General features: G+C 47.6%; 1 protein-coding gene across 1 annotated transcript in view; it reads right to left on the reverse strand.

Annotated features, from left to right (window-relative positions):
* Nucleotides 1–856: 856 nt before the first annotated feature.
* GPD1L (glycerol-3-phosphate dehydrogenase 1 like) overlaps nucleotides 857–27671 on the reverse strand; it is a 35852-nt gene continuing 9037 nt past the window's right edge. Inside the window, exons 3-8 of the mRNA XM_054991546.1 lie at nucleotides 26031–26171; nucleotides 24429–24567; nucleotides 23408–23520; nucleotides 6849–7082; nucleotides 5046–5152; nucleotides 857–3908 (exon numbers count right to left, since the gene is read on the reverse strand). Of these exons, the coding sequence (XP_054847521.1) occupies nucleotides 3812–3908; nucleotides 5046–5152; nucleotides 6849–7082; nucleotides 23408–23520; nucleotides 24429–24567; nucleotides 26031–26171 (831 nt within the window). The 3' untranslated portion in view covers nucleotides 857–3811. The remainder of the gene's footprint in view (nucleotides 3909–5045; nucleotides 5153–6848; nucleotides 7083–23407; nucleotides 23521–24428; nucleotides 24568–26030; nucleotides 26172–27671) is intronic.

Genomic DNA, 27671 nt, shown 5'->3' on the forward strand with positions numbered 1-27671 from the left:
TCTCCCCGTCACATTTCTGAGGGTTCCTGCCGCCAGGGAAACAGCATTTCAGGGAGCTCTTCAGGAATTGGGAGACAAGAGGCAGGAAAGTTTTTTGGGGCTGGTGAAAATGCCTTCTGTGGATGGAACATGCGCTTTGGATTCAGCATTAACAATGCAATCCTGAGTACAGTTATACCCTTCTAAGTCCATTGGAGTAAATGGGTTTAGAAGGGTATACATCTGTTTAGGACTGCACTATAAGAGTTTCTTTAGCCAGTATGTTTACTTTAAAATAAAACCTCACACACCTAATCATGTCTCTTGATAATTATATTAGTGGCATATTTTGATATATTTTGTAATAGGCACACTATTTCCAGTTGCGTTATTCCAACTACGAGATGCTAGGAAGAAAAAAAAGAACCCTCTTCAAACTTTTGCTGTCAGAGATCCAGAGGAGTTAGCCGTGTTAGTCTGTAGTAGCAAAATCGAAAAGAGTAGCACCTTTAAGACTAACCAACTTTACTGTAGCATAAGCTTTCGAGAATCACAGTTCTCTTCGTCAGATGCATCTGACGAAGAGAACTGTGATTCTCGAAAGCTTATGCTACAGTAAAGTTGGTTAGTCTTAAAGGTGCTACTCTTTTCGATTTTGCTCTCAGAGAACACTGCAAAATAAAGTGTCATAGAAAACAGCAATTTAAAAGTGTCATTTTCAGAGCAAGAATATTTTAGTTTAGTAGTAGAACAGAATTATCCCCAGGAATAGACACTGAATAGTCACAGAATCTCACCTTTTATTGAAAAAATAAAGTGAGCCGAGTTTGACGAAATGTTTCATTAAAACTTTCATCAGGTTTCACTGACAAATGGCAATATAGAAAATCAAGTCTTTATTTTATTAAGTGATTCAACAGTACGCTTAATTCATCACATTCAGCTTACATAGCCCTTTACCTATTACACAAACCACAGATTGTTAATACATATTGTTATGTTACAAATAAAAGGCAAAGCCATCATTAAATGAGATGGTTAAATAAAAGATGGATAAATGTTTCACATACATCGGTACCACAAAGAGGAGTGTGTGCTTTCCCTTCTCAAGTTGCCTGACATATAGCTGGATCAGCTAATTCTCAGATATATATCCTTCAGTCATCCAGTTCTTACACTATCACATTACTCTTGAGGCAGTCTCATCTCGTCCATCTTCTTAATACAATAGGGGAACGAAGAGAATATGGAAAACCTCTGCATATTCACATTCCTCAATTATGTAGAGCACTATAATTTGTTCGAAGTTTTTCAAATCCTACTGCAATGATAAAGTAACTCTCCATCTGCCATTTCTAAGGTCTGCTTCATGCAATGTTTTTCCTACACAGAAATGAGTTTTGGGGTGGGGGGGTGAGGAAACAAGACACATAAATGGCAAATGCATGCAATGCAACTACCACATGAGATCTCCCTGTTTCCATTTTCTTTAGCATACTCTGCTTAGGGAAAAAACCCTTTACATACATGTGAAGCAGCCCCTCATTCCCAAGTCTACCCAAGCCAAGAAATGCATTTGGAACACTTATTCCTAAACAACTGAATAAGGAGAACCTCAGCTGTTGCAACCCACAACAAGCCTATGCAAGGCACTCTTCTGTCAGCTTCAAGCAGGATGGGCCGCCAATAAAATTCATTATGGGCTGCCCGAGTCAGAGGACTTGCATTCTGAACTGTCAGCAACAAAGAGGGTAATAACCAAACCAAATCCCTCCAGGGTTAGAAGTGTATACCAAAGATAATCAGTTCCTTTCTGAGCACAGAATTAACTTCTAGTACATTATACATCTGCATTACTTCCCGGGCTGCAAAATAATGTGCTTGACTCTTTATAAATTAGCTTTTCAAAAGGTGGAGGTGTCTTTCACCTCACATAAACCGGGTAAGTCGATTCAGTGATGTCCCAAATTCACTAATCCAAGACCAGGCCATCAATCTTCCATTGTTTTAAGACATCAGGGAGCCAAGGCCTCATAGACTATGAAGAGCTTCTAGAAATTACTAACATTTGGAAGCAAGGAGGGAACTGGTCAAGGGATTTCAAAAAGGTAGAGCGCTCAGTTAATACAGCGTCATAAACAGGCACTGAAATAAATGCCAATATAATTTAACATAGTTCAAGGAATGATACAATCATATGCTCATGGGAATTCCTAACTCATTTCTTAATGTGCAACTCCTGTAGCTGGTGAAATAGCACAGCAATGTTAGGAATGCTGGATATCACAAAAACAGAACTGAGGATGGAGCTTTGTGTACAATTGGCAGACAGACCCACAACATCTAGGGATCTTCCTGCAGAACGGGTTTTGGAGCAAGAACTGCGGAAATGATCTCTATTAGAAAGGGCCAACAGAATGCCAGAGGTTGGCAAGGGAAGCCAAACCAAATGGGGCATAATAACTATGGCAAGAAAAAAATTGTGGCAAAAATCACAACTTAAACCACCTCCCGGATGTGCATTGGAAAGGTGCGTAAAGCCAGGTAGCAACATGCGATCATTTCACCATCTACCAGTGCTGTATCAGCATTTGTGCAAGCAACTGGAATCCCTCCCCCCATCAACTCAACTGTCTGTCTGAATTTACCTAAGATAAGGGTTGACTTGTGCACATACACACTTGATCCAAAGTCATACTGAGCGTGTGTGACCGCTGTGTTCATATTTACTCTTCCATGGTACAGGAAAGAGAGGAAGAAAAACATCCCCCTCCAAAAAAAACCCAAAGAAAAGATAAAAATAAGAAAAAATGTACTATCTGCTGCATACCCCTTTAAAAAAAGAGATTAACCCCCATTTGATTCTTCTGTTTCTAAAAAGCTGTTAAAATTTGTTTAGAAGTTCAAGTGCCCGCCCTCTTTCCCAGTAAGTGCTATCAGACTGATTCCATACTAAAGCGCTCTTATGCTTCCGGCAGCAATGTGCAAACCTGATCAAAAGATAAACATGTCCTACAGTACTCTAGTGCATTTCAGCAAATGCCCCCAAAGCAAAATGCGTTTTCAGGCTACATTCAGCTCCATAAGTGAAAAAAGGAACTTGGATCAGGGCCTTCATGTAAAGGAAGCACTAGAATGAAACCAATCAAGCCTTTTCCATTGCACAAGATAAATATACTTAGGATCTAACTAGATGAAATGTGGAACAGCTGTGATCACCAGTGTAGCCCTAAGCAGAGTTATGCCCTTCTAAGTCCATTGAATTCAATGGGTGGGTATAACTCCGCTTAGGACTGTACCTTAAGTTGAAAAGTAAACAGAGGGCTCCCAATTTGATTGGGGCTTTGTGCGTGTGTAGTGTGGGGGGGAGAGTAGAAACCTGCCCCCAAGTGGTTAGAGGAAAAAAGACAAGTCTGATATGGATGCCTGTCTTTTTTATCCTGCTGCTAATGGCAGCTCAGGAAAACTGCATGAGGGTAAAAGGATTAACTCCACCGCCACCACCACTGTAGCCCTGATCTAAACCTGGGCAGTGGGGTGAGGGGCAGGGAATCAGCTGCTTTTAAAATGTATGCTGGGAGATCGGACTTCCCCTGCCCCACTGGGCCATTAGAATGGGAGAGTGCAAGTCCTGCATCTGAAAACCATTTAGACTTCATTCAGTAAAAAATTACAAACGTAGGAGCTGTGCTGTTTTATGACAAGTACAGAATTCCATAGACATTCAGTTTTACCGCGACTGCTTAATGGAGCAACTTCTGGTGAGACTCCTATTCAGACGCACACGTGAATAGGATAAAGGCAGCCGTTGAGACCATGGAAAAAGCGTGCTTTATATATGCTCTGGATGACTCTGAAGACAGGAAATCATGTCTTGGACAGGTTTCCCTTCATAGCAGATTTGATAGACAGCAGCAAAAAGCGGGAACCTAAAAATGCAAAACAGCAAGGCAACATCTTAGGCCTGACTGTGTGAAGAATTGTCCTTGTGTCAATCCGTGTGTTCTTCTGCCCCACTGTCCTGCCGGCTAGAATGAGCTGGGAGTTCCAAGGCTGGAACTTAATTCCTAGGTGTGGAGGGAGAGGGGCCTGCAGCCTTCTTCCCGGGCTGTTCTCCTAACCTGGAATAACCCCAGGGAGCCACTATTTTCCTCTCTACGGAAATTTATGGATAACTCACCAGGACCAGCACACCGTCAGTATGGTACAGGATGACTGCCTTCCACACCAACCCTGCAGCGGACAGGGAGATCTTCTTGGCCTTGCTACAGCTGCTCAGGTCCAGGGCTGGCTCCAGGGAGGTGCCCATTCACCCCTCCATCCTTGCCACTCCAACAAGAGGAGCCTTGAGCCTGAACAGCAGTGGCAGGGACAGAAGGAGGCTCCCACTCCCAGCATATCCATAGTAAGAAGCCAGGAGGCCACATGGCCAGAAGTGCTGCCCCCATCATCACGCAACTACATGTAGATGCCAGACCATTTATTTATTTACATCGCCTTTCTCCCCAGTGGGGATCCAAAGTGGCTTACATCATTCTCCTCTCCTGCATTTTATCCTCACAACAACCCTGCAAAGTAGGTTAGGCTGAGAGAGCGTGACTGGCCCAAGGTCACCCAGCCAGCTTCCATGGCAGAGTGGGGATTTAAATCTGGCTCTCCCAGATCCAAGTCTGACACTGTAACTACTATACCACGCTGGCTCGGGAAGAAGCAGGGCAGGCAGTGTGCTTGCTGAGGAGGACCTCCTTTCTGCGTCTGACGGGGGACATCTGAGGCTGTGCTGCAGGGGTGAGGGTGCCCATGAGCCAGCCCTGATTGAAAGGGAAGCTCACGAGAGGGGGGGCATGAGCCCACTGCTTACTTCCTGCCTTCCAAACCAAATCAGACCGTGCTTTGCACAGTCTTCTGAACCAAGCCTCTGTCTTGCTCATCTCAAGCTCAGTTTAGGGTGTAGCTCATTACAGAGTTTGTTAGATAGCAACCCCCACCCAATAGCTACTGGTAGCAGTAATTTCTAGAACATTTTTACTGCATGGGCTCTGCGAATCCCCCATTTTCTTACTTACTTTTCCACCAAGCCTTTCTGCTTAAGGATGCGATACACTTCTGCGGATGTCTGGGGTCCTTGGAGTTTTTGCCCATTCAGCATTTCTTGCTCTAACTCTTCAATTGTCTAAATATTAAATAAATAAATTTTGAAGCTTGCTTTAAAAAAAGATGGTGTATTAGAAAAACCTCAGGCAGATTTTTTAAAAAATTAATCAAAAGAGTACAAGCACATTAGGCACAAAGCTCATTGAAAATTTGCAACTGGAAGGCAGCAGAGCAGCCTAGGACCCCAAAATGAATCATTCCACTAGTACCTGCAAAATCCTTGAGCAGCATTTGGGATATGAGTGTGGCGTGAGCTAGCAGGGAAGGGTGGATCAGGTGTGTGTGTCAGGTTCCCCACTAGGGTTGCCAACTCCAGCTTAGGAAATTCCTGGAGATTGGTGGGCAATGCCTGGAGTGGGGAGGTGAAGAGAGCTCAGCGGGAATGTTTTGTTACTCTAGGACTTCTGTTTCTCCTAGACTTTATGGAATACCATAGGGTCTGTATTCTGTATTCTGATGTAGCCCCTCAAGGGTAACTGATCTCTGTGGTCTGGAGCTATAACTCAGGAAGAACTCCAGGCCCCACCTGGAGGTTGGTAACCCCTTTCCCTCCATCCACAATGCCAGGTAGCCAAACCACAACCTAAATAACAGTTTCCAATGGATTTAACTTGTTGCAGATATGGCACATGGTAATATTGTATGTCAAGGTAATATCTGCATTACACCAAACGTAAAAGTAGACTTACTGAATCAGACTAAAGGCCCTTGCAACTGACACTTGGTCTTCAACCCAATGGCCAGCCAGATGTCACCAGGAAGCGTCCCTAGTAGGACATGGTCGAAGCAGCTCAACTGTTTGTTACCAGTGGACGCTGAACATGGAGGTGCCATTCATAGCTCTCATGGCTGATACTCGTTCACAGACCTCTCCTCCCCAGGCATTTTTTCCACCCTATGGCACAAAGGCATTCATTGTCCTCCCCCAACCTGTCTTTGTAACTCCTATTCTGGGGGCAAGTCCACAAGGTAGCAAGCATCCTAGACCCCAAGTTCACATTTCCAGTGAGATCTTTTGTGCTTCTAGTTTAGGCATTCTTGTGCTCAAAGAGGGATCTACTAACTGTGTAGGCTACAGAGCCTGCTGGAATGTCCCTGACAGTTATTTGCATTGGCAGGAAAGGTCAATGAAGACTGAAGCAACTGATATGAGCTGCACTACAGGATTTGCAGTGCAATATGACGTACAGTTGCCTCCTCCTAAGACCACTGACTGCAATGATGGTAGAAGGGTTATAACTATGTGTATGTGCTAAACAGCATGGACTTCTTCCAAATTCACAGCCCTGCCTTAAGGCGACAAAAATATATTAGGATAATTAAAGTCACCAACAAAACTGATGTTAGGTATTCCCCTACACTTTCTACAGCAGATTGCATTAATCTATCCATACATCTCAAGATCATTCCAAACAAAGATTTAATCTATAGCTTCCAACCTTTTTCATTAACGAGGACCTGTTTTTAACATCAATTTTTTTGTAGACCTCCCACATGATAGCAGATGTACTATTAGCATTCACTGATTGAGAAAATATGTAATGACAAAAAGATCAAAATGACAATGCTTACTGCACATACTGATTTGTGGGTTCCTTACAATAACTCCGTGGGCCTCCAGGGGTCCCCAGTTGCAGGTTGGGAAACAACGATCTAGAGAAATTCTCAAGCCACAAGAAAACGTCAAACAGAAACGCCAGCCTCATATACTGTACCTTTCCTGTTCTCACAAATGCTTCGGCCACTCTTCGGTTGCGCCCGCCGTAACACGTGGTGATGAGATCTGCAACCCCACAGCTCTCCAGGAAGGTGGCAGTGGACACCTGCCCCTTGCAGAAGATTTTTGCAAAGGCAATCATTTCCATTAGTCCAAGTCTAATGACAGCAGCTTTGGTATTATCTCCGCAGCGAAGGCCATCACAAAAGCCAGCTCCCACTGCCACTATGTTCTATTGAATAAAGGAGGGAGGAGAAGGAAACGAGGCTGTGACAATTGAATGGTTAGGAGACACTGAAGCTGCAATTAAATCATTACTTATCTCTATTTATGCTTGTGGTCCTAATGAGTCACACAGAGGCATCTATCTACCCCAACCCTGCACAAACCCCAAAAAACTAAAGTATGATCCAGTGGAAAGAGTGCTAGACCTCCTCCACCAAAGAAACTCAGCGGGCCATGGACATCACCTATTCTTCGTTCTACATTTGCAAAATGGGAGCTGAATACAGTTCTCTCGGGTATGCATGCATGCTAGAAAGGTGACCATGACAAAGACGAGGGCTCAATTTGAAACTATGCCAGACCATGGCTAGAGGAAGCTTAACAACAGCTTGGCTTGATGACTTCATTGAGAAAGTATAGCTATGGCTCCAACGCTGAAGGCCACTGCTTATGCAGTAGAGTAACAAGCAAATGGAAAATGATCATAGACAGGCAGCTTTAAACCATGGTTTGTTTGACCATGGTTTGAGTACTAATCTACGATCAAAGCAAACTACAGTTTATGGTGATGTCCGAACTGAGCCAGTGGAGGAAAAAGGAATTACTTTTTCTTTTCTCTAAGGATTCCCATCATGCGTGATTGGTAAACCATGGCTGTTTGAGTGGGGATGGAGAGAAAAAGAAGAACAGAAACTGGCAGACACTGAGCTTGTAATAAATACATTTATATAGTGCACAAAATACTTTGTAATTCTTATTTAGCCTCATCATCTTTATTATGCCTAGCCACTTGCCCAAGTCCACTCCATTTCTGACATGGGGTGTGTGTGTGTGCGTGTGCGCGCGCGTGCTTGCGAGGGAGAGGGAGGGGGGAGAGGGAGGGGGGAGAGAGAGGGAGGGACTATGGGGACTAAGAGGGCGTTACCTTTTAATATCTTAACACCACCATTTCTTAAACGAAGTAAAATAGATTATTATTATTTCTGTGTGGCAGCTTTTTCTATACCTGTGACAAATAGATATAGTTGTCTTAATAATGACGTGACAGTTCTTTCTGGGGATACTGCAGTAGAAGAACTAGCCCCTTCTTCCCCTCAGAGATTAGAGAGGAAAAGGGCTTTTAATTCATCTAGTGATTGCCTTCCTTGAGAGAATCAAGGAGCTTTTGATTATAATATGCTTGCCATGCAAACCCTTTTAATAGCAGAGATACTTGAAAGAAAGATAATGACCTGACAGCTCAGCTTAAAAAATATGCTTGTTTTTACTTTAAACCTTTAAGGGAGTGTTTTGCTCAGAAACAAGATGTTAAAATTGTATCCGTCCTTGAGAAGTTAAATGAGAAATCAAAAAGTTCATTGCCAGCTACAACACGTAACATTAGGCAAGAACCAACTTTTGCCGCCACAAAGTTTAAATCAAAGAAAACTTTCTCGGCAAGTTATATGAACTTTGGGCCTCTCCATTTGATTAAAAACAAAATAGTTTTAAATATATTTCTTTATCATGGTATACGTATCTATGGAACAACAAATGGGAAGCAAAGCGGCACTTAGCTTTCCTTTTGAACCAGCATTTAAGTTTGATTGATTTGCGATACGTGGCACGGGTCCCAGGTTTGATCCGTGGAGGCCAGGCAGCCCTTCATTTTTATCCTTCAAGGCTGCCATCTTTAATATGCTCTAAAGCATTACATCTCAAATGATACAATATATATCCTGTCAGAGCTTTTGATTCATAGAGGCTAGTTCTTTTGTTTCTTAGAATGTCTCTTAAATTAGGGCAAAGACTGGAAAGAAAAAAGTCTTGCGAACAGCCTAGGCTCATTGATCTTGTTTCCCCTTCCTGGTAAGTGCCTGAACTCTCTACTAATCATCAGACAAAGGCTTCAGAGGATAAGGCTGCTAAGACAACAGGCTCTCATTTTGAGCCTACTAAAATAAATTTGATTGGATCGTTTGGGGATTTACCTTTTTGGTGAGCAAACCCACTTAATCAACAGATTGAAAACCCTACAGAAAACCTTGGAAAAACATTCTTATTCTAAAGTAGATGCCAACTCCTCTGAGCTTGCCCAATGTCCTCTTAGTCTGTCACTTGTAATGCTGGAGGGCCCTACTGAGCCACTGAGAAACCAGAGATCTCAAGCTCCTCTTGACGAAATACAGGGCTGTCGGGCTATTACAAATGTTCTGTCTGGCTCTGGGGTGGATGCTCAGCAGGCTCAAGCAGCCTTTTCTGGTGTTAAACAGAATTTTTCTATTCCACTTGAACCAAAGATAAACTAAATCCTATAATGATTCCTTTCAACAAACTTATGCTGCTCAGTGACTGGAAAACATGTCAAATGCACCAGAAGTCCAGTGTCTGAAAATGCTTCCTTGGGACACTGCTGGATGGAAACTTAAAAGCTTCTCCCCAGAAATTAAAGAATAATTGATACAAAATGATTTTGTCTTTTTGCAGGAGACCTGGGCCCTAGAGAAAATGTTCTTTGGATTTCAAATTTACTCGCTTGATGCTATTCAGACTGGCAGCAAGAGAAGGCCTTTAGGGGGTCCCCTTGGTTTGATATCATTATCACCAAGCTTTAAAAGCTCCCTACTTCCTAACTTTCCCTCTTGGCCAATAGGCTCTTTAATACTGGTCTTAATAAACGTTAGTTTCTCCCACAGCAAGTCAAAAAATCCACTACTGCTCTTTGGGATCTATTTGACAACTATGTACACTATTTGAGTTGTAGATATCCCAGGCCATCTTTTATCTATGCTGTCGATTTTAATGCACACACTGGCACTGCCCCAAAAGTCTTTCATTCTATCTCTCTGGGAATATCAGTGGAGGAAACAAGCTGTTATAATAATCCTTATAGATCATCTAAGGATAGTAAGATCAACCTATCTGGCAAATTAATAGCCATATTTGTAGATAGTAGAAAACTGATTATTTTAAAGGACTTAACAATTGCAAAAATATCCTTGTTATTGCATAGTTCAATTGCTATTCAATATATATCAATACGCACAGTCTTCATATACAGACCTATACATAAAGTGCTAGTGCAAAGCAATGAGGATACTACTTATAAACAGTTGATACTTTTAAAGTCCATTAGTATTCCTTAGGATCACTCAAAAAGTTCATAGGATCCAACTTCAAGTATAGGTCCAAGTACATGCAGGTTGGAATTTATATCATCTAACAGGCAGACCATCTTTGAAAAAGACTCTGAAACAGGACCCCCCAAATGAACCCGTCTACCCATTAGATGGTATAAATTGCAACCTGCTTGCCTTAATAATTGGCAAAAGCTAATCAGAGCAGCTAGAAAGAATAGAAATCTGGGTGAATTTTGGAAGTTGATTAGTTCCGTTTTGTATCCTAGGAGTTTATTTTTATTCCATATCCCTTCTCATACCTAGGAGGAACACTTTGTTAATATTTTGCCAGTTCTTGCAGTAACCACGGTTATCAGAATAATTGGAATCTAGCTGAACTACTGAAGTGGCCCCCTGTTCGACCATCAGAAATTAGTATTCTAATTTCTCAAATGAAGAATGGGAAGGCTCCCAGTGCTGATCCTTTTAAAGCCAATATCTCTTGGTGAAAGGATATACTGGCAACTGTTTTCACCCAGCAGAATAAAATATATTCCAGCTGCAATTAAACTCTTCAATGCCAAGGCAGCTGCGCAAAGTTAATTGGATCGATAAAATAGGTAAGTCCTTTGACTCAATTCTTCTTACATTCCTATGGTCCATCTCAGGAATTCCAAATTGTGTAGCAGGGGTGGCGCTCCAAGCCGAATCGGGACAAATCTCTTGAAGTTCAGGCTTGGATGAAGGGTTTTCCCCTAAAAGTTAAAATCATACACTCCAACAGCCAAGAGGGCTATCTCGGCTTGATTAGTGAAAACTCTTTTGTTTTCCATTGGGATAAACTTGTAGAGCAACAACTTCAGCTCCTTAATCTTTCCTTGGACTCCCTCCATTCAGTCATCAGACAGGAAGCTATGAGCATGCTTAAGCACTGTTTATTTAGGTATGATTATAATACCACAATTTGTAGAGCACAACATGTTTGCTGTACTCAATTTGTTCGTATACTTCCATCTGGTCACCTTTCTGACTGTTGTTCATATCTTACTGTTCCTCAGTACAGGCATTTCTTTATGTTGGCATGCCTAAATGCCTTACCATCTAGCATTTTACAAGAGAGGTATGGTAAGGTACCACATTCTGACAGACTATGCAACTGTGGTACAGGCAGCGTGGACACTGTATGTCACCTGACTTTTGAATGCAGCTATTTTTCTGAAGCTAGGAATCTTTTAATTTTTCCTTTACTCCAAAATATAGATCATATGGAGACATTGCCTCTTTTATTAGAAGATAATGGTAGACTCATCACTCTTTCAGTTGTGAAATTTTATGCACTTGTGATTGATTTTTGCAACCATTTAAATGTGGTCTAGTTCTTATATTTTAGTATTTAGCTTAAAACTAGTAAGAAGTAGTATGGGGGGGAGAGAGAGAGAAAGAAAGAAAGAGTCACATTGAGCGATAATGACACAGTAAGGCATTAAGGCCAACTCTAAACCCCATCCTTAACATTCAAAATGCCAATCCATAGAAAACACACATACTTAGGAATGACTAATGAACACAGAATATACAGCTCCTGCTTTTTGAAGTCCTCTGATTCTATCTTTCCTCATTTAGTAGCAAGTTACAAAATAGCTTGCTACGTTTTCTTCAAACATGAACTCTGCTTAAGTTTGACATCTATCTTGTACTCCAAGCCTACCACAGAAATGAATGGCATCTATGTATGCAGAAGGACCCATATTTATATTGCAATCCTATGCAGAGTTATTCCATTGAAATCAATAGACTTAGACTGGAGTAACTGCATAGGATTGTACATCTATTTTCAAGATCTTCAGTTAAAAATGTTAATATTAGGTTAAAATCCTCCACCTGAACTTGTGGAGAGCCACTGCATGTCATACAATACTCTGCTGAACAGCCCAATGGTTTAACACTGTATAAAACAATTTCAAATGCTCAAATGGTGAATAATGAAAGGTGTCTACTGACGTACAAAACAATTTTTCCCTTTCAGTCTATATACAACCTCAGACAGGCAATAGATCACAAGGGTGATGTCCGAGGGGCGGCGGCGCCCCACCCTCGGACTCCGCGACCCCCACCCCCTCCCTCGCCCCCGCCCGCAGCGACGCCTACCTGCGGTCCCTGGAGGCGGCCGGGAGGTGCGCCGGGAGGAACGCCGGCGGGGCCGCGGAAACGCCGCCCAGACAAGGAGGCCCCTTCAACCCCCCGGCGGAGCTGACGGCCGCGGCCGCCGACCCGCCGAGGCCAGGAGCCCGGCGCCGAGCAGCAAACGGCCGCGGAGGAAGAAGGCCGTCATCCCGGCCGCGGCCGCAGCCCCGGCAGCCAGGGCCCGCGCCGGCGGGACGCCGCGGCCATGGGCGAGGCAGGGAGCGGCCGCCCCGGAAGCCGGGCCGCGGCGAGACGCCCGCGCCAGCGCAGAGCCCCAAGGGGAACTACAACCCCCAGCATGCCAAGGGAGGGGGCGGGCGCAGCCGGCAGAAGGGCAGCCCGTGCAGCCATCCACCGAGGCCAGCTAGAGGGGGAGGAGGAGACAGGGGGCAGGACAGGGAGGAAGAAGGGAGGGAGCAGGGACAAGGCAGCCAATGGGGCCAGGGCGGATGGGGCAACAGGATGTGGCCACGCCTGGCCCAGGTGGTGGGAATGGCACTGGGGGCGGGCACTGGAAGGGAAGGGTGGGGTTGGCCATAAGGGGCGGGGGTATTTAGGGAGGTGAGCCCCCAGGCCGAGGAGGAGAGAGTCACATGTGACTGGGCCAGTTCATCCTGGTGTTGGAAGGGTGACTGGCCGGGTGGAGCTAATTGCTGGCTGGCAGCGCCAGACCAGACGGTGGCCGCCCATCTGAGGCCTTAAGGGGGACTCGCCCAGGGGCCAAGCCGGCCCTCACTCAGGGAAACCTCCCCTACCTCCTTACGAGGACTCAGCACGGACCCGCCGGGGGCGTCCCGCGCCGACCCGCCGCCACCCCCGCCACAAGGGGGCGCCCATACACCTGACAAAGTGGTGGAGAATGCAGGCACTGATCCTGCTGTGAAGCGGCCGGTGCCACGCCTACCCGCCCCGCCAGGGTGGTCCCGCACACGGAGCTACCTACGCCCGTCGACTTTCAGGCCATCCCCGCCGGGAACCCCCCTCTGGACCGACCCCCTAGAGCCCATGGATCAGGCGGTCGCCGGCGCTGCTGCGGCCCCCGGGCCCACCGGGCCGCCCGCCCCAGATTTAGGCCAGCTGGGCCAATGGATGGCGGAACAGCAGGTGCGGCTCCTACGAGACCTGACGGCTCAACAGCAGGAGTCCCAGGCCACCCTCCTACGCGGGTTGGCCCAAGCCCTGGGCGGAGGAGGGGCCGGCGCACCGCTTGGCCCGAGTCGAGGGACCCCCTTCCAGTTGACGAAGCTGGGCGAGACGGACGAGATTGATGCCTACCTGGAAGCGTTCGAACGAACCGCGGAGGCCGCCCAGTGGCCCCAAGCCCAGTGGGCCTTCATCCTCGGACCCTACTTGACGGGGGAAGCTCAAGCGGCCCTGCGAGCTCTGCCTAAGGAAGAGGGCGCCGATTACCGCGCACTCAAGGCTGCCATCCTCGACCGCTATGAAGTGACCCCGGACTCTTACCACCTTAAGTTCCGCGCTATCACCTATCGGAAGGTCGACCGGCCGCGGACCTTGGTCAACGCCCTCCGCGACGCTGCTCATCGCTGGCTACGGCCCGCGACGGAGGGTGAGAAGGGGATTGTAGATCAGGTAGTTCTGGAGCAACTACTGAACATCCTCCCGCCGAAGGCCCGACAGTGGGTGGCCTGCAGCCGGCCAGCGACCCTGAAGGAGGCCACCGCGCTGCTCGAGAATTTCACGGCAGCAGCCGATCCCCGGGAGCCCCCCCGCGAAGTTGGCAGTGGAGGTCGCTCCACTGGTCCGGGATTTCGGGGCCCCGAAGTCCCCCGTACAGGAAGGGCACGACCGGGCAACCGGGAAGGCTCAAGCGGTCCCAGCAGGCTAACGCCGTCGGCACCACCACGAGAAGGCACGTGGGGTCGCCCTCCACCAGGCCCCAACCGAGACGGGGCGCCGAAGACCGCCCGGGAAAACGATGACCGGGGGCCCTGCTTCAGGTGCGGCCAGCGCGGCCACTACATACGTGACTGCCCACTGATGGAGTGCGACGCGGGCTGGGAAGAGGCCTTCCCGGCAACAACTCCGCCTCCCCGCCCCCCGCCGCTCCTGATTCTGGTGGAGGTGTCGGGACGGCGGCTTTCAGCGTTCCTGGATAGCGGCAGCTCGGTGTCCATGATCCGCACCCGGCTGCTCCCCACCGGGCTACCGGTCGTCCGGACCGCCACGGTAGCCTGCTTCCACGGCCACTCCGAGACATACCCGGTGGTTCGCGTCCCCTTATCATGCCAGGGGCAGACCTGGGAGGTAGAGTTGGCCAGGGTCACCAACCTCCCCTACCCCGTACTTCTAGGCCGAGACGTTCCTGAATTCCACCGACACCTACAAGCCGCCCGGGGCCCCGAGGAGGCCCTCCCGGTGGAGAGACGGGACGACCATCCTGGACCCGCGCCACACCCAGGGGCCAACTTGCCTGACTGGCCTGCCGACCCAGCGTTCGTCGCCAGCCAGACCGCCGACCCTACTCTCGAGAAGCTCCGAGACACAGTGGCGGTGAGTGAAGGGATCGTACGGGACCCTCGGAGGGCGGGGAGGCTGCCACGGATAGTCCAAGAAGGGGGCGTGTGGTACCGACTCACGACGGAACGGGGTAGAGAAGTCCGCCAGCTCTTAGTGCCCCGGGAGTACCGCGAGATCGTCCTGCGGCACGCCCATGATCATAACTGGGCCGGGCATCAAGGGCCTCGCAACACGCTGGCCCGGGTGCTGACACGGTTCTTCTGGCCGGGGGTGGACCAGGCTGTCAAGAGCCACTGCCGGACCTGCGAGACGTGCCAACGGACTTCGGCGAGACACCCGCCGCGGGCCCCCCTGGCCCCATTGCCCGTGATCCACAACCCCTTCGAGAGGGTAGCTATGGACTTTGTGGGGCCCTTGCCCAGGACTTCTCGGGGCCACCGCTTCATCCTCGTCCTTATGGACTATGCTACCCGATACCCCGAGGCTATCCCCATGCGAACTATGCAGGCCCCGGGGGTGACCCGAGCCCTCATTCGGTTTTTCGCCCAAGTGGGGTTGCCCCGTGAGATCGTCACAGATTGCGGGACACCCTTCACGGCCTCGGTCACCCGCCAGCTATGCCGCACCATGGGGATACGCCAAATCTTCACGTCGATCTACCATCCCCAGACAGACGGCTTAGTGGAGCGGTTTAACCAGACCCTGAAGCAGATGCTCCGGAGGCTCGCCCACGACCGGCCCGCGCAATGGGACCTATTCCTCGACCCTCTCCTCTTTGCCGTGCGGGAATCGCCCCAGGCATCGACGGGGTTCGCTCCGTTCGAGCTAGTGTATGGACGCAACCCACGTGGGATCCTGGAGGTAATGGAAGGGCAGTGGGCCACGGCCCCGGCCCAACCGGGCCAGCCGGCCCCCGAATACGTCCGGGGCCTCAGAGAGCGCCTGGAGACCGTCCGCTCCTTGGCTCGACAGAACCTGGAGAAAGCCCAGGCCACGCAGAAGGCCCGCTATGATCGAGGAACCCGGGCAAGGACCTTCCTAGAGGGCGACCGGGTTCTGGTAAGCCGCCGGGTCTTTGGACCGTCCAAGCAGGGGGACCCCTGGCAAGGCCCCTTCCGAATCAACCGAGTGTTGGGATCCCATTCCTACGAAGTACAGTGTGGGCCATCCCAGCGGCAGGCCAAACGCCTGCACGTCAACGATCTAAAAGAGTGGTGCGAACGATCGGCGGGGGAGTGCCAGCTGGCCGACGACCCGTTGGAACCAACAGACGGGGAACTCCCCTGGACGACGCGCCAACCAGAGGCCACTTCCCCAGGGATGGACGCTGCCCTAAGCCCCCAACAACAAGAACAACTCCAAGCGCTCCTAAACGAAGTACCAGGCTGCTTCTCGACCCGGCCCGGACGCACCAATCTGGCAGAGCACGCCATCCCCACGGCCCCGGGGCAGGTCGCCCGAGCGACATGGAGGCCCTTGCCCCGGAAACAATGGGACGCCGTAGCCCGCGAAGTAGACGAGATGCTACGCCTAGGGGTGATCCGTCCATCAACCAGCGAGTGGAGGAGCCCCATCGTCCTCGTGCCGAAGCCGGACGGGTCAGTGAGGTTCTGCGTCGACTATCGGGCGGTTAACAAAGTAGCGAAGTTCGACGCATACCCGATGCCCCGGGCCGACGTCTTGATTGACCAGTTAGGCACAGCCCGCTACCTCTCGGCTCTGGACCTGACGAAGGGGTACTGGCAGGTCCCCATGGCGCCGGGGGACCAAGAAAAGACCGCGTTCGCCACTCCCCAGGGCCTCTTCGAGTTTCAGGTGATGCCCTTCGGGCTGCACGGGGCGGCGGCCACCTTCCAGCGCTTGGTGGACCGAGCACTAACCCACTGTCAAGGATTCGCCACCGCTTACATCGATGACATCCTGATATACAGCCCGGATTGGACGTCCCACCTTCGCCACCTCCGGCTCGTGCTCCAGGCCCTCCGCAACGCAGGCCTCAAAGCCAATCCCACGAAAAGTCGTCTCGGTTTCCAGGAGCTCAAGTACCTGGGATTCCTGGTAGGACGCGGGCAGCTGCGCCCCCTCCCAGACAAAGTGGCCTCCCTCGAGGCTTGTCCCCGACCAGGGACGAAGAAACAACTACGCGGGTTCCTAGGGCTCGTCGGCTACTATAGTAAGTTCATTCCCCAGTACGCCAGCCGAGCCAGCCCCCTAACCGACTACTTGAGGAAGGACCAGCCGAACCGGGTCCGATGGACACCCCAGGGCCAGCATGCCTTCGAGGACCTGAAGGCCGCACTGTCCGCAAGCCCCGTACTCCGCAACCCCGACTTCGACAGGCCCTTCATACTACAAACAGATGCATCGGATGCAGGACTCGGGGCTGTCCTGTCGCAGGAGCACGAAGGTCAAGAACACCCCATCCTTTTCATTAGCCGGAAGCTACAGCCCGCCGAACAGAAATACGCCGTTGTCGAGAAGGAGGCACTGGCAGTTAAATGGGCCGTCGGGGCCCTCCAATACTATCTTGTCAACAACCCCTTCACCCTCGTGACGGACCACGCCCCCCTTCTCTGGATGTCCCGGCTAAAGGACCATAATGCTAGAGTCTTACGGTGGTATCTATCCCTTCTTCCCTTCAGCTTTACGATCCGCCACCGCCCGGGGAAGTTACACGCCAATGCCGACTTCCTCTCCCGGATGTTCGCCGAAGATGGAAGGTCCAGCACGACGCTCAGGGGGGGTGTGTGTCCGAGGGGCGGCGGCGCCCCACCCTCGGACTCCGCGACCCCCACCCCCTCCCTCGCCCCCGCCCGCAGCGACGCCTACCTGCGGTCCCTGGAGGCGGCCGGGAGGTGCGCCGGGAGGAACGCCGGCGGGGCCGCGGAAACACCGCCCAGACAAGGAGGCCCCTTCAACCCCCCGGCGGAGCTGACGGCCGCGGCCACCGACCCGCCGAGGCCAGGAGCCCGGCGCCGAGCAGCAAACGGCCGCGGAGGAAGAAGGCCGTCATCCCGGCCGCGGCCGCAGCCCCGGCAGCCAGGGCCCGCGCCCGCGGGACGCCGCGGCCATGGGCGAGGCAGGGAGCGGCCGCCCCGGAAGCCGGGCCGCGGCGAGACGCCCGCGCCAGCGCAGAGCCCCAAGGGGAACTACAACCCCCAGCATGCCAAGGGAGGGGGCGGGCGCAGCCGGCAGAAGGGCAGCCCGTGCAGCCATCCACCGAGGCCAGCTAGAGGGGGAGGAGGAGACAGGGGGCAGGACAGGGAGGAAGAAGGGAGGGAGCAGGGACAAGGCAGCCAATGGGGCCAGGGCGGATGGGGCAACAGGATGTGGCCACGCCTGGCCCAGGTGGTGGGAATGGCACTGGGGGCGGGCACTGGAAGGGAAGGGTGGGGTTGGCCATAAGGGGCGGGGGTATTTAGGGAGGTGAGCCCCCAGGCCGAGGAGGAGAGAGTCACATGTGACTGGGCCAGTTCATCCTGGTGTTGGAAGGGTGACTGGCCGGGTGGAGCTAATTGCTGGCTGGCAGCGCCAGACCAGACGGTGGCCGCCCATCTGAGGCCTTAAGGGGGACTCGCCCAGGGGCCAAGCCGGCCCTCACTCAGGGAAACCTCCCCTACCTCCTTACGAGGACTCAGCACGGACCCGCCGGGGGCGTCCCGCGCCGACCCGCCGCCACCCCCGCCACAAGGGGGCGCCCATACACCTGACAGGTGAGTTCAGAGTCAGTGAACTGCAGAGAATTTTGCTAGAGCAGATACAATTCAGAATAGATTGCCAATGTGTATCTTGCCAAGCTTAGCAAAGAGCCAACATAAATAACAGATTTTCTCTTGCGTTTCCTTACTTCTAGGACAAGGAACAGCTAAAATGAAGCTATTCCACATTAGGGAAAGTGCCAGAGAACTATGAAATTCTACTATATTATTTTTAGGATGATCAGCTAACAGCAACAATTCTGGGATACACAACACAGCTAATATATCATGACAAACAACAAATGTGTTCATACAAGCAAGGGACTACCACTATGGTTAGGCTATTATTTCATTTTGTATATATTATACTTGTAATTTTGTGGATTATAAATAATTTCGTATAATAATCACTGAATATTAATTATATCATTTTAAATAACAGATAAGAGATTTTTAATGGAGGAGTTGCACATGATATATAGTTCTGGTTATATTTTCTTCAGTTCAAGGTAATTAGAAACATGTTTTTTGCCCAAATATTCTGTGCAATCAGTAAACAATGGAGGATTAATCTTGCTGAGTTAAAGTATCTTCACACAGGTTGTGCCCTTATTTGGAGCAATTTTGGGGAAGTTTTGTCTGTAATTAAAATTACTGAAGCTTTCGGAACGAGTCATATCTGAGAGCTTGTCTTACCATCCTTATATTGTGGAGTTGGTTGCTGTATGTTTGTTAAATAAGTGCTTGTATTTGTGCCTGTATATCTGTCTATTCTCCTCATACTGTGGAGTTTGTTCTTTTATATTGCTAAATAAGTGACTGCATTTGCATCTGCATACTTGCCAAACTAGTGGAACTGTGCTGATTTCTAAAGTATAGGGTGGATATTTTACACACAGTCTATATATTTCTGTATATACAGTATGGATAATGTACGATGCATTGTTTTGACATTATATATGTTTTTATTGTTATTTTGTGTACTGGTCTTGGGGGGTCTGGCTCGTGGATTTTTATTCTTCTTGACACTACAGCCTTTTCCCTTTTCTTGTTGGTGTTTGAACCATGGATCTGTGAAGGAAGGCTCAAGACAGCCTACAGAGAAGGCATGTAGGAAAAAGCATACTCAGAGATGAGCAGCATTCTTGAATGTAAAAAAGCTTCTGGCTTCGCCATGGCAACATGTCTTTGGCAACATGGAAAGATCAGAATAAGTAATGGGTTGGATACAGCAGGAAGTTTCCATGAATGGAAGGGGGACATTTTGGTCTATTCTCCCTCTTCCCCCTCCTGCTGCAGGCCTCTTATTCTCCCCTCGTGCTGTTCCTGCGGGTCCCCTATCACCAGGAGCAGCACATCAGGGGACATCTTGGGCTGCAGCAGGAGAAGGGAGATGAGGAAGTCCCACTCTGGTGACAGACATCCCTTCCTTCTGTACGAGAAGAGCAAGCTGTAGGATACCATCACTTCCTTATGTCTCTGTGTGGATAGTCACTGATCCCGGGGGGGGGGGGGAAGGATCATGCTACAGACTCCCCCCAGTCTTAAAGAAAAATGAATGCTGAGAATCCAGACAACCCACTTCCTCATTCACAACCCCCCACCAACACCTCAATGTTGGCCCTGATTGTGCATTTCACACCTGTACTTATTTTAGGCATTATGGAATGCCCCCAGCAGCAGCAGGATAGCATGCATGCTTTAGTCATGGCTCGGCAAACTGTTGTCAGAATTGCATTGGCCAAGCAGCTCCCTGCAAAAATTACATTTTTTGTAGAGTAGGGACTCACAGGGCTGTAAGGAGAGGGGGAACTGAATCCTTAGAACTGGACCCTCCCCCCAGGAATTAGTCATAGTTTTCCATTTGTTCTTGCCTACTGCAGAAGGAATAAGGTTCCTGGGTTCCTATATCCTCCTGGCAGGGTGCAGAGAAACCCAAGACTTCCTGAGGAAGCTTCCCCATGCATGTGGACCCAGAAAGATGTGATGGTGTCACTTCTGGGAAGTGACATCATCACAGAGGCGATAGTGTGCTCCTGCGCTTCACGTGGGGCTAATTCTGGCCTGTATGGGGCCAAATCTGGCCCCAGTGAAGCGCAGGTGGATATCCGTGACTGGCACAACAACATCACTTCAGGAAGTGATGTTGTTGTGCCCTGCTGGGAGCACACCCAGTGTGTGCTTTCCTGGGTTGCCTAGGGTAGCAGGCAATCTCTGGGGTTTTTGCCACCTCCTGCTGATTGCCATTAATCAGGAGGCAACAGGGCAAACCCCCGGAAAATTGCCCACCACTGGCGGGCATCTGGTAATCCTAAGAAGGAAGGGCTTTTCCCATTTGAACAAGAGTATAAAAGGCTAATATCTCATCAAACAACTTGAGTTGGACCTGTGGCAATCATTTCAAAGTCCCACCTATCCTCCGTGGGTCTGAACCAATCCTTGAAGTTTAAGCCTTATGCAAATCCAAGTGATTGCCAGCCAATCAGAAACCTTGGAACTCCACTGGATGAGAGGGTGTGAGCCAGCCTCAGCTTAAGAAGGGAAAAGAGATACTTTCCCCCTCAGACAGAGTTTGGGCAGCTCTGTACAAGAGCATCAGCTTGGACAGTATTTTTATTTGGCTTTTAGTTAGGATTTGGGGGTCAAGTTAGGGAAGGAAACTGGTTTTCAGTGAAATAAGCAAGCACCCTGGTAAGGGCCCATCAAATCTTTCTGTGCACAGGTTCTATGACCAGAATCTCTGTGAGTTAAAGTTGCAGCCTGGAACCCGAGTAGTCAGCCTGTCAACTGTGGTAAAAAAAAAAGTTACAGTTGAATTTTGAATGCTGAAGAACCCTGTCTGGAGAAAAAGGAATCAAATCTTCCCTTAGTATTTGGTAACTAAGGCACAGTTTGAATGTGTTAACTCCTAGTGAGGAAAAGCAGTTGTGTAGAGCAGTTGTATGTTCCATACTGATTATTCTACACAAAACCTTTAATTTGTTATACACTTAATTTTCTGTAAATAAACGTTCAGTTCAATCTGCATCTGATGTACCAAGTTAAAATAGCTGTGAAAAGGGGGTTATATTTACCTCACAATTAAGTACCGTATTATTCTTTTAGGGTAACAACGGTTCCCCTTTAGGGAACACAAAGCTTACATGCTACCAACCAGTTCAATAATGCTCGAGTCTCCCCTTTTTATGAGTTACCTCAGAAGTCTCCATTGTCTCTCTCTTCCCCTGCCGTATGCTATACAAACTGCGCCACAATATAAAAATGGTGACAGTACAGCTGCCACAGAACCTTTATAACAGAAACATTGAGCCACATCAGCTCAACAATCGCCTCCTGCCACACTGCTGCCAATTTGTGGTAGGAGGCAATGGGTAAGCCGAAGCCCACTGTTGGCTCTTGGGCCTCTTCACCTTCTCAGTCCACCCCTGGATCTCACTATGAATATTTAACTAGGAGTTCATACAAAATTACTAGTAATTGCTTTACATAATTGAAGCTTAGCACTTCACCTTCTTATAGGAAAATATTCCCATTTAAAAGTGCTTACGTACTTTTCACTAGACTTGACCTTAGCAAGGAATAGCTATCAAGCAGCCAATACAAACAGGCAGTAAATTCTTGCTGACAGGCAGCTGTTTCTAGCCTTGTCTCTACGGCACCCTTGGACTGTTCATAACTATATTACACATATGCTATTTAAAGTAAATATTTTACTTCCAGGCTGTCCACATCCCACACCACATATGCATCTCTATTAGCCTGTTGTCAGATACAATAAAAAGACGTAATCTGAAGTGGATATGCAGAAATGTGTGCATCTGAACAGCAGATGTTCTTTCTATAATAACTAGTGCATCTGGAAGCTGGGGAGACTGCATTCTGGATGCAATCTTAAAAATTGCTTCAGGAACTAAAATCATTATTATTGGAAGAAGAATGCCAATAATTCTCTCCTTAGAATTCCCTTGGCAACATATTAATTTGCTCTATATGGCCTTGCCTCACTATTGCCCCCCAGCAAATGGTACTTATTAGCATACTGCCTCCGAAGATGGAGATGTCATGTATCTGTCATGGTCAACAGCCATTAATTGATTAATCTTCCCTGATTTTGTGTAACAATCCCTCTTTAAAGCCATCTAAAGCCCTCTCAGTTGTTTTTGCTTGTCTAAACTAAAAACCTATTAATGCAGTCATATCTACTGAAATCTTTCCAGATAGATGGTCTGAAGAAAAAAAAAACTGGCGCTTGGCGTTTGACTCTTGTAATACAAAACTAAAAACGTGCTGTTTCTATAAAATCTAGATTAGACATTTGGACTTTGCTGGACTCTGCTTTCTTGAATGAGACGACCTTCCATTATTTGTTTCTTCTTCCTAGAATGCAGGTGCTATGAAGTAAAACTTACAGCAATCAAACCATGAGCCTGTTAGCATCCAACATCAAAGACTGGCATGATGAGGTCTTAAGATGTAGAAAATCTGTTTCCCCCCTTCATTTTTCAGTTCATCTACCTGATGAAGAGTTCTATAGAACCCAAAAGGTATGACACAATTTTGTTTCTTTTTCTGAATTTTTTGTGGGCCTACATGGCTTTTTAGACCTGTGCTTGAATATCAGTACATTGCTCAAGATTACAGAGGAAACAAGTGTATAATGACATAAAAAGAGCCCTGCTGCATCAGACCAGTGGTTCATCTAGGACAGCACCATTTTCATATAGCAGCCAAAGAGCTGCCTTGAGTGAATCCAAGGCCTTTCCACATGTTGCCTCCTTGCATCAGAGTTAAGCCTAATACTGAGTTCTCAGAGCATATTGCTCTCTACTTTGGGGGGGAAGAGATTTCTCCCACCCAAGAGATTTTCTTACCTTAAGTGCACCACAAAGCTCAACTGTATCTGCATCATCCACCACAGTAATTCGAAAGTTTGGAGTCTGAAGGAGTTCTTTGAAGAGGAGGCCATTCTCCCAAATTTTACAGCCTTTTTGGATGGACAGAAAACAAGAATTGATACTTTTATTTGAGGAATCATCTTGGCATTCTCAAACATAGCAGGGATCACCAAAATAAAAGCAGCTCCTCCTTGAAATCTCATCTTATAATTCTAATTTCTTATAGCATGTTGTGTGATATTTAAATCCCACTCTTCTTCTAATGAATTTACGGTGGGGTCATCCCATTTTATCCTCACAGGACAAAGCAGAGAATTAGTCAATGAAAGCCATCCAAAGAGATCGTCATGGCTGAGCTGTGATTTACATCTAATTCTCCTTGATCTACATAAACCACACCAGAGGCAGACTGACTATCAAAAGTCATGCAAACCTCACTGAATATGTTTGAGTTGAGCTGAGCCACACTAATGCCCTAAGTGTCACTGACTATTGGGCCATATGGAAATCACTAATCTAACCATTCTCCATAATGCAGTAGACTCCTGCTCTATGTTAATAAAACTATGGGTGCAACCAGTAAGATATTAATGAAGCACAACTGTGTACTCTAATGGATTGTTCCCTTGGTATATAAAAAGCCACCTTCTATTTAGAAAGGATTCATTTCAATGGAACAAAAAAAAGTAATTATTTAGACTGCCAAGGTAAGTGGTACTTTCCTCTTTTTAAGTAAGCTAGAGAAGCTGGAAAACTGTCCTTGGGACCAGGATGAATGTCTCTTGAAAGCCATTCACAAGTCAAGATACAAGTGGTTCCAAGCTGGTATGAAGGCAGAATGAAAATTATTCTCTCCCTCTTTCTTACCACCTTTCCTGCGTCTATCTTTGAAAGAGAGAGTTCAGCAATTAAAATAAGAAAGAATGGAAAACCTCCTAATAATCATTCAACAGCCGGTATCTTTTTATTCAAGGAATCAATTATTCCTCAAAATTACCTATTGTGGTTTCACAGAACTTCTCTGCTGCGACCTCATTGGCTATGTTTGCCCCCATCAGCACACTGATGTCTATTCCCATTTTCTCACGGATGATGTCAGAAATGAGTTTGAGTCCCTCTGGGCCTTCGTCTATTCCCTGCAGCAAACATTTAAAGGAAATTGCTAGTTAAAATAGGAAGAATAACTGGGGTAATTATCCTTGCCAGTGGGTGGAATTTACAATGATTTACATACTATTTGCATCTGACTCGAGTCTCATCTCTACAGGAACTACTATGCCACTGCCTCACTTGAGAACTATGTTACCATCATGGGAGCCAGTTTGGTGTAATGGATAAAAACGGCAGGACTCTAATCTGGAGAACCAAGTTTGATTCCCCGCTCCTCTGTCTGAAGCCAGCTGGGTGACCTTGGGTCAGTCACAGCTCTCTCAGCCCCACCCACCTCACACACTTTGTAAACTGCTCTGAGTGCGGCATTGAGTTGTCCTGGAGAGCGGTATATAAATCAGAAGTTATTAATACTGATATGCACACTTTTTACAAGTCTGACCCAAACAGAAAAATTTATATTGGTTAGATCCAACCAGCTTTTCTGCTGGTGAAAATGGACAGAAGGGTTCCCTTTGACAGTAAAAAACGCTATGTTGGGGATCATGTACAATTGCCATGTGAACGGGGCTGCAAATGCTGCAGAACTGGGTGAGGTGGAGTAAAGAAGCTGACTGGATCTAACCCAGGGAATCAAATAAAAACATTTGACATCTCTTGATTGTGCCATCCTCCAAGTCTCTATCCACAAGCAAACCAGAACATCGCTACAGGTCACTTACAAATAGTGCATCAGTGATCCTGGACATGCCTTATCCCCCAATGAGTACAGCCACAAATCTATATGACAGAAACGGGGGAAGATTTAAAAGTGGGGTAAAGGTATTTTATTTTATTATTTACTTATTTTGGCTAATAGCTGAAGCCTGAATTTGTTATTAAAAATTAATATAGCTTTTAAAATCAGGGTGATGTATGAAGCACTTCCGTACATGCACTGAATGGGGAAGCAGGGTGTGGCACTGATTTTTTTCTTCTGTAGCACCCCCACACATCTTAAGTGGTGCTGCTTTAAAAGATCACATAAACAACACACACACACACCTGATATTTACAAGGGTGTCAAGAGCACAAGGGAGCAGTAAAAATAGCCCTCAGAAGCTATTTTTACATGCATTTTCCCTATCCTTGAAAGCTATCCAAAGTTCAGAGCTGTTCAAGGTTTCCAACGTTGTAGTTCCATCACTGTGGTAAGCAAAATCAGGACTGGCAGAACAGGGCTGAGACTGGAGCTTCATGAATGCTGCTATAAATTCTTGAGAAGAAGTGTGGGATACACTTATTTTAAAAAGGGACAAGAATCCAGGAAGAACTATCCTGAGAATAGCAAAAGGAAATGCAGTCAAGAAGATACATAGCTTTTTCTTTTAGTTAAAGCCTTCAAATGGGAAAAAATGGGAAAGAATATTTTCCATGACCCTGCCCCGCTGAACCATTTCAGAGAATCCCTTTATATGCTCAAGAACAATTTATACTGTTTCTTATATACCTTAATGAGAGTTATGCCGACAGCTTTCTTGGATACATGCCCTGTGATCTCATCACAGATTTTATGAATGAACTGGTGGGGAATGACAAAAACCAATAAGTCAGCATCTTGGACAGCTTCATTCAAGTTTGGGATGGCAACCTGTACAAAATAAACAGGGGTGGAGGGAGAGCAGAGATGTGAAACAAAGTTGTTGTTTTTTTTAAAAGCAATGTTAATCCTCAATATTTAACTGGAAACTGTATCTCCCCATCCCACCTCCTTTGGTAGAAATTATAGTTTACTACAATTGTAAAGAAAACAAAAGATTTCCAAGCCAAGTAACTAAGCAGTTGCTGGGCCAAGGATTTCAAAGTATCTTTTTGCTGGCCTCTGCAATGGCATATGCATTCAGTTGGGATTGCAGAAACCTGAATACTCACAGTAGTTAGTTTATACATATAGAAAGCTCAGTGCTGCACATTTAACTGATTGCAATAGTAAAATGTAAGGAGAAAGGCAGAAGCAAATCTGGGACATCTCTCTGCCTAGGGTAACCCAACAAAATAATATTGCCGGTAGTGCTGCTTCTAAGTAGGAGACCAAGTGTTTTTTTAATAGGGTTAACTAGGAAGGTAAAAGAATATTTGAATTTCATAAAACACTTAATTTGTGATAAAGCATGCATACTTCATTACAGTTTAATCCTATGCAGAATTACTGCATCCTAAACCCACTGAGTTTAATTGACCTAGACTGGAGTAAGTGTCTAGGATAGCACTATATGGTACTTTAATAACCAAGTCAGCAATCCTATATACCATTCAGAGTTCTCCTGTTAAATGCTTAAAGCAGGGGTGGGGAACCTTTTTTCCACCGAGGGCCAAGTTTCTGTTCTGTCCCACGCGGGGAGCGCCCTTTCTCCCGCGCGCGTGACATCGCTCCCGGAAATGACGTCTGGGAGTGACGTCACACACGCGGGAGAAAGAGCACTTGTGTCCCCTTTCTCCCTGCTGCCACTGCTGCGGCCCGCTCATGGCAGTGGCAGTGGCAGCTCTGTCATCAGCACCAGTGCCCCCCCGCTGTTGCCACTGGCTCTCACTGTGGTGGCGGCACAGGCCACTTCGCCAGCACTGCGGGTCACTCTCAGTGGCAGCAAAGTGTGTGGTGCTGGCAACAGCAGGTGGCGGCAGTGAGAGCGGCCTGCTTTCACTGCTGCCGGTGCCTGCTCTTGTGGTGTGGGAGCATGCCACTTGTCTCTCTCCGCAGGCCAGTCCAAATGACTTTATGGGCCATATACGGCCCCCGGGCCTGACATTCCCCACCCCTGACTTAAAGCAAGAAAATTTGGCAACAATACCAAAAACAACACACTTCATGGAATAGTTGCACAAAAAAGCTACACCTCTGTGCAGACCAAAGGAAAAAATTACAACTACTTGATGAAGAATGAATTAAAGGGGTGGGGGGGGGACTAAGATTTCTTGCTCTGAGGAATAAAAAAAAATGGTGTTTTTGTTTCCTAGCAGTAGAGACAATGAACACTTCACAGACTCCACCAAAAGTACATATAGTCCAGGTGTTCTTTTTTGCTTATCCCACAAGCAAGTTTGTTAAGGTATTAACTAGTCCAAAGCCCAACATGAGTAACAAAACACATAT

This window comes from Eublepharis macularius, chromosome 11, assembly GCF_028583425.1.
Source record: "Eublepharis macularius isolate TG4126 chromosome 11, MPM_Emac_v1.0, whole genome shotgun sequence".
Taxonomy (NCBI): domain Eukaryota; kingdom Metazoa; phylum Chordata; class Lepidosauria; order Squamata; family Eublepharidae; genus Eublepharis; species Eublepharis macularius.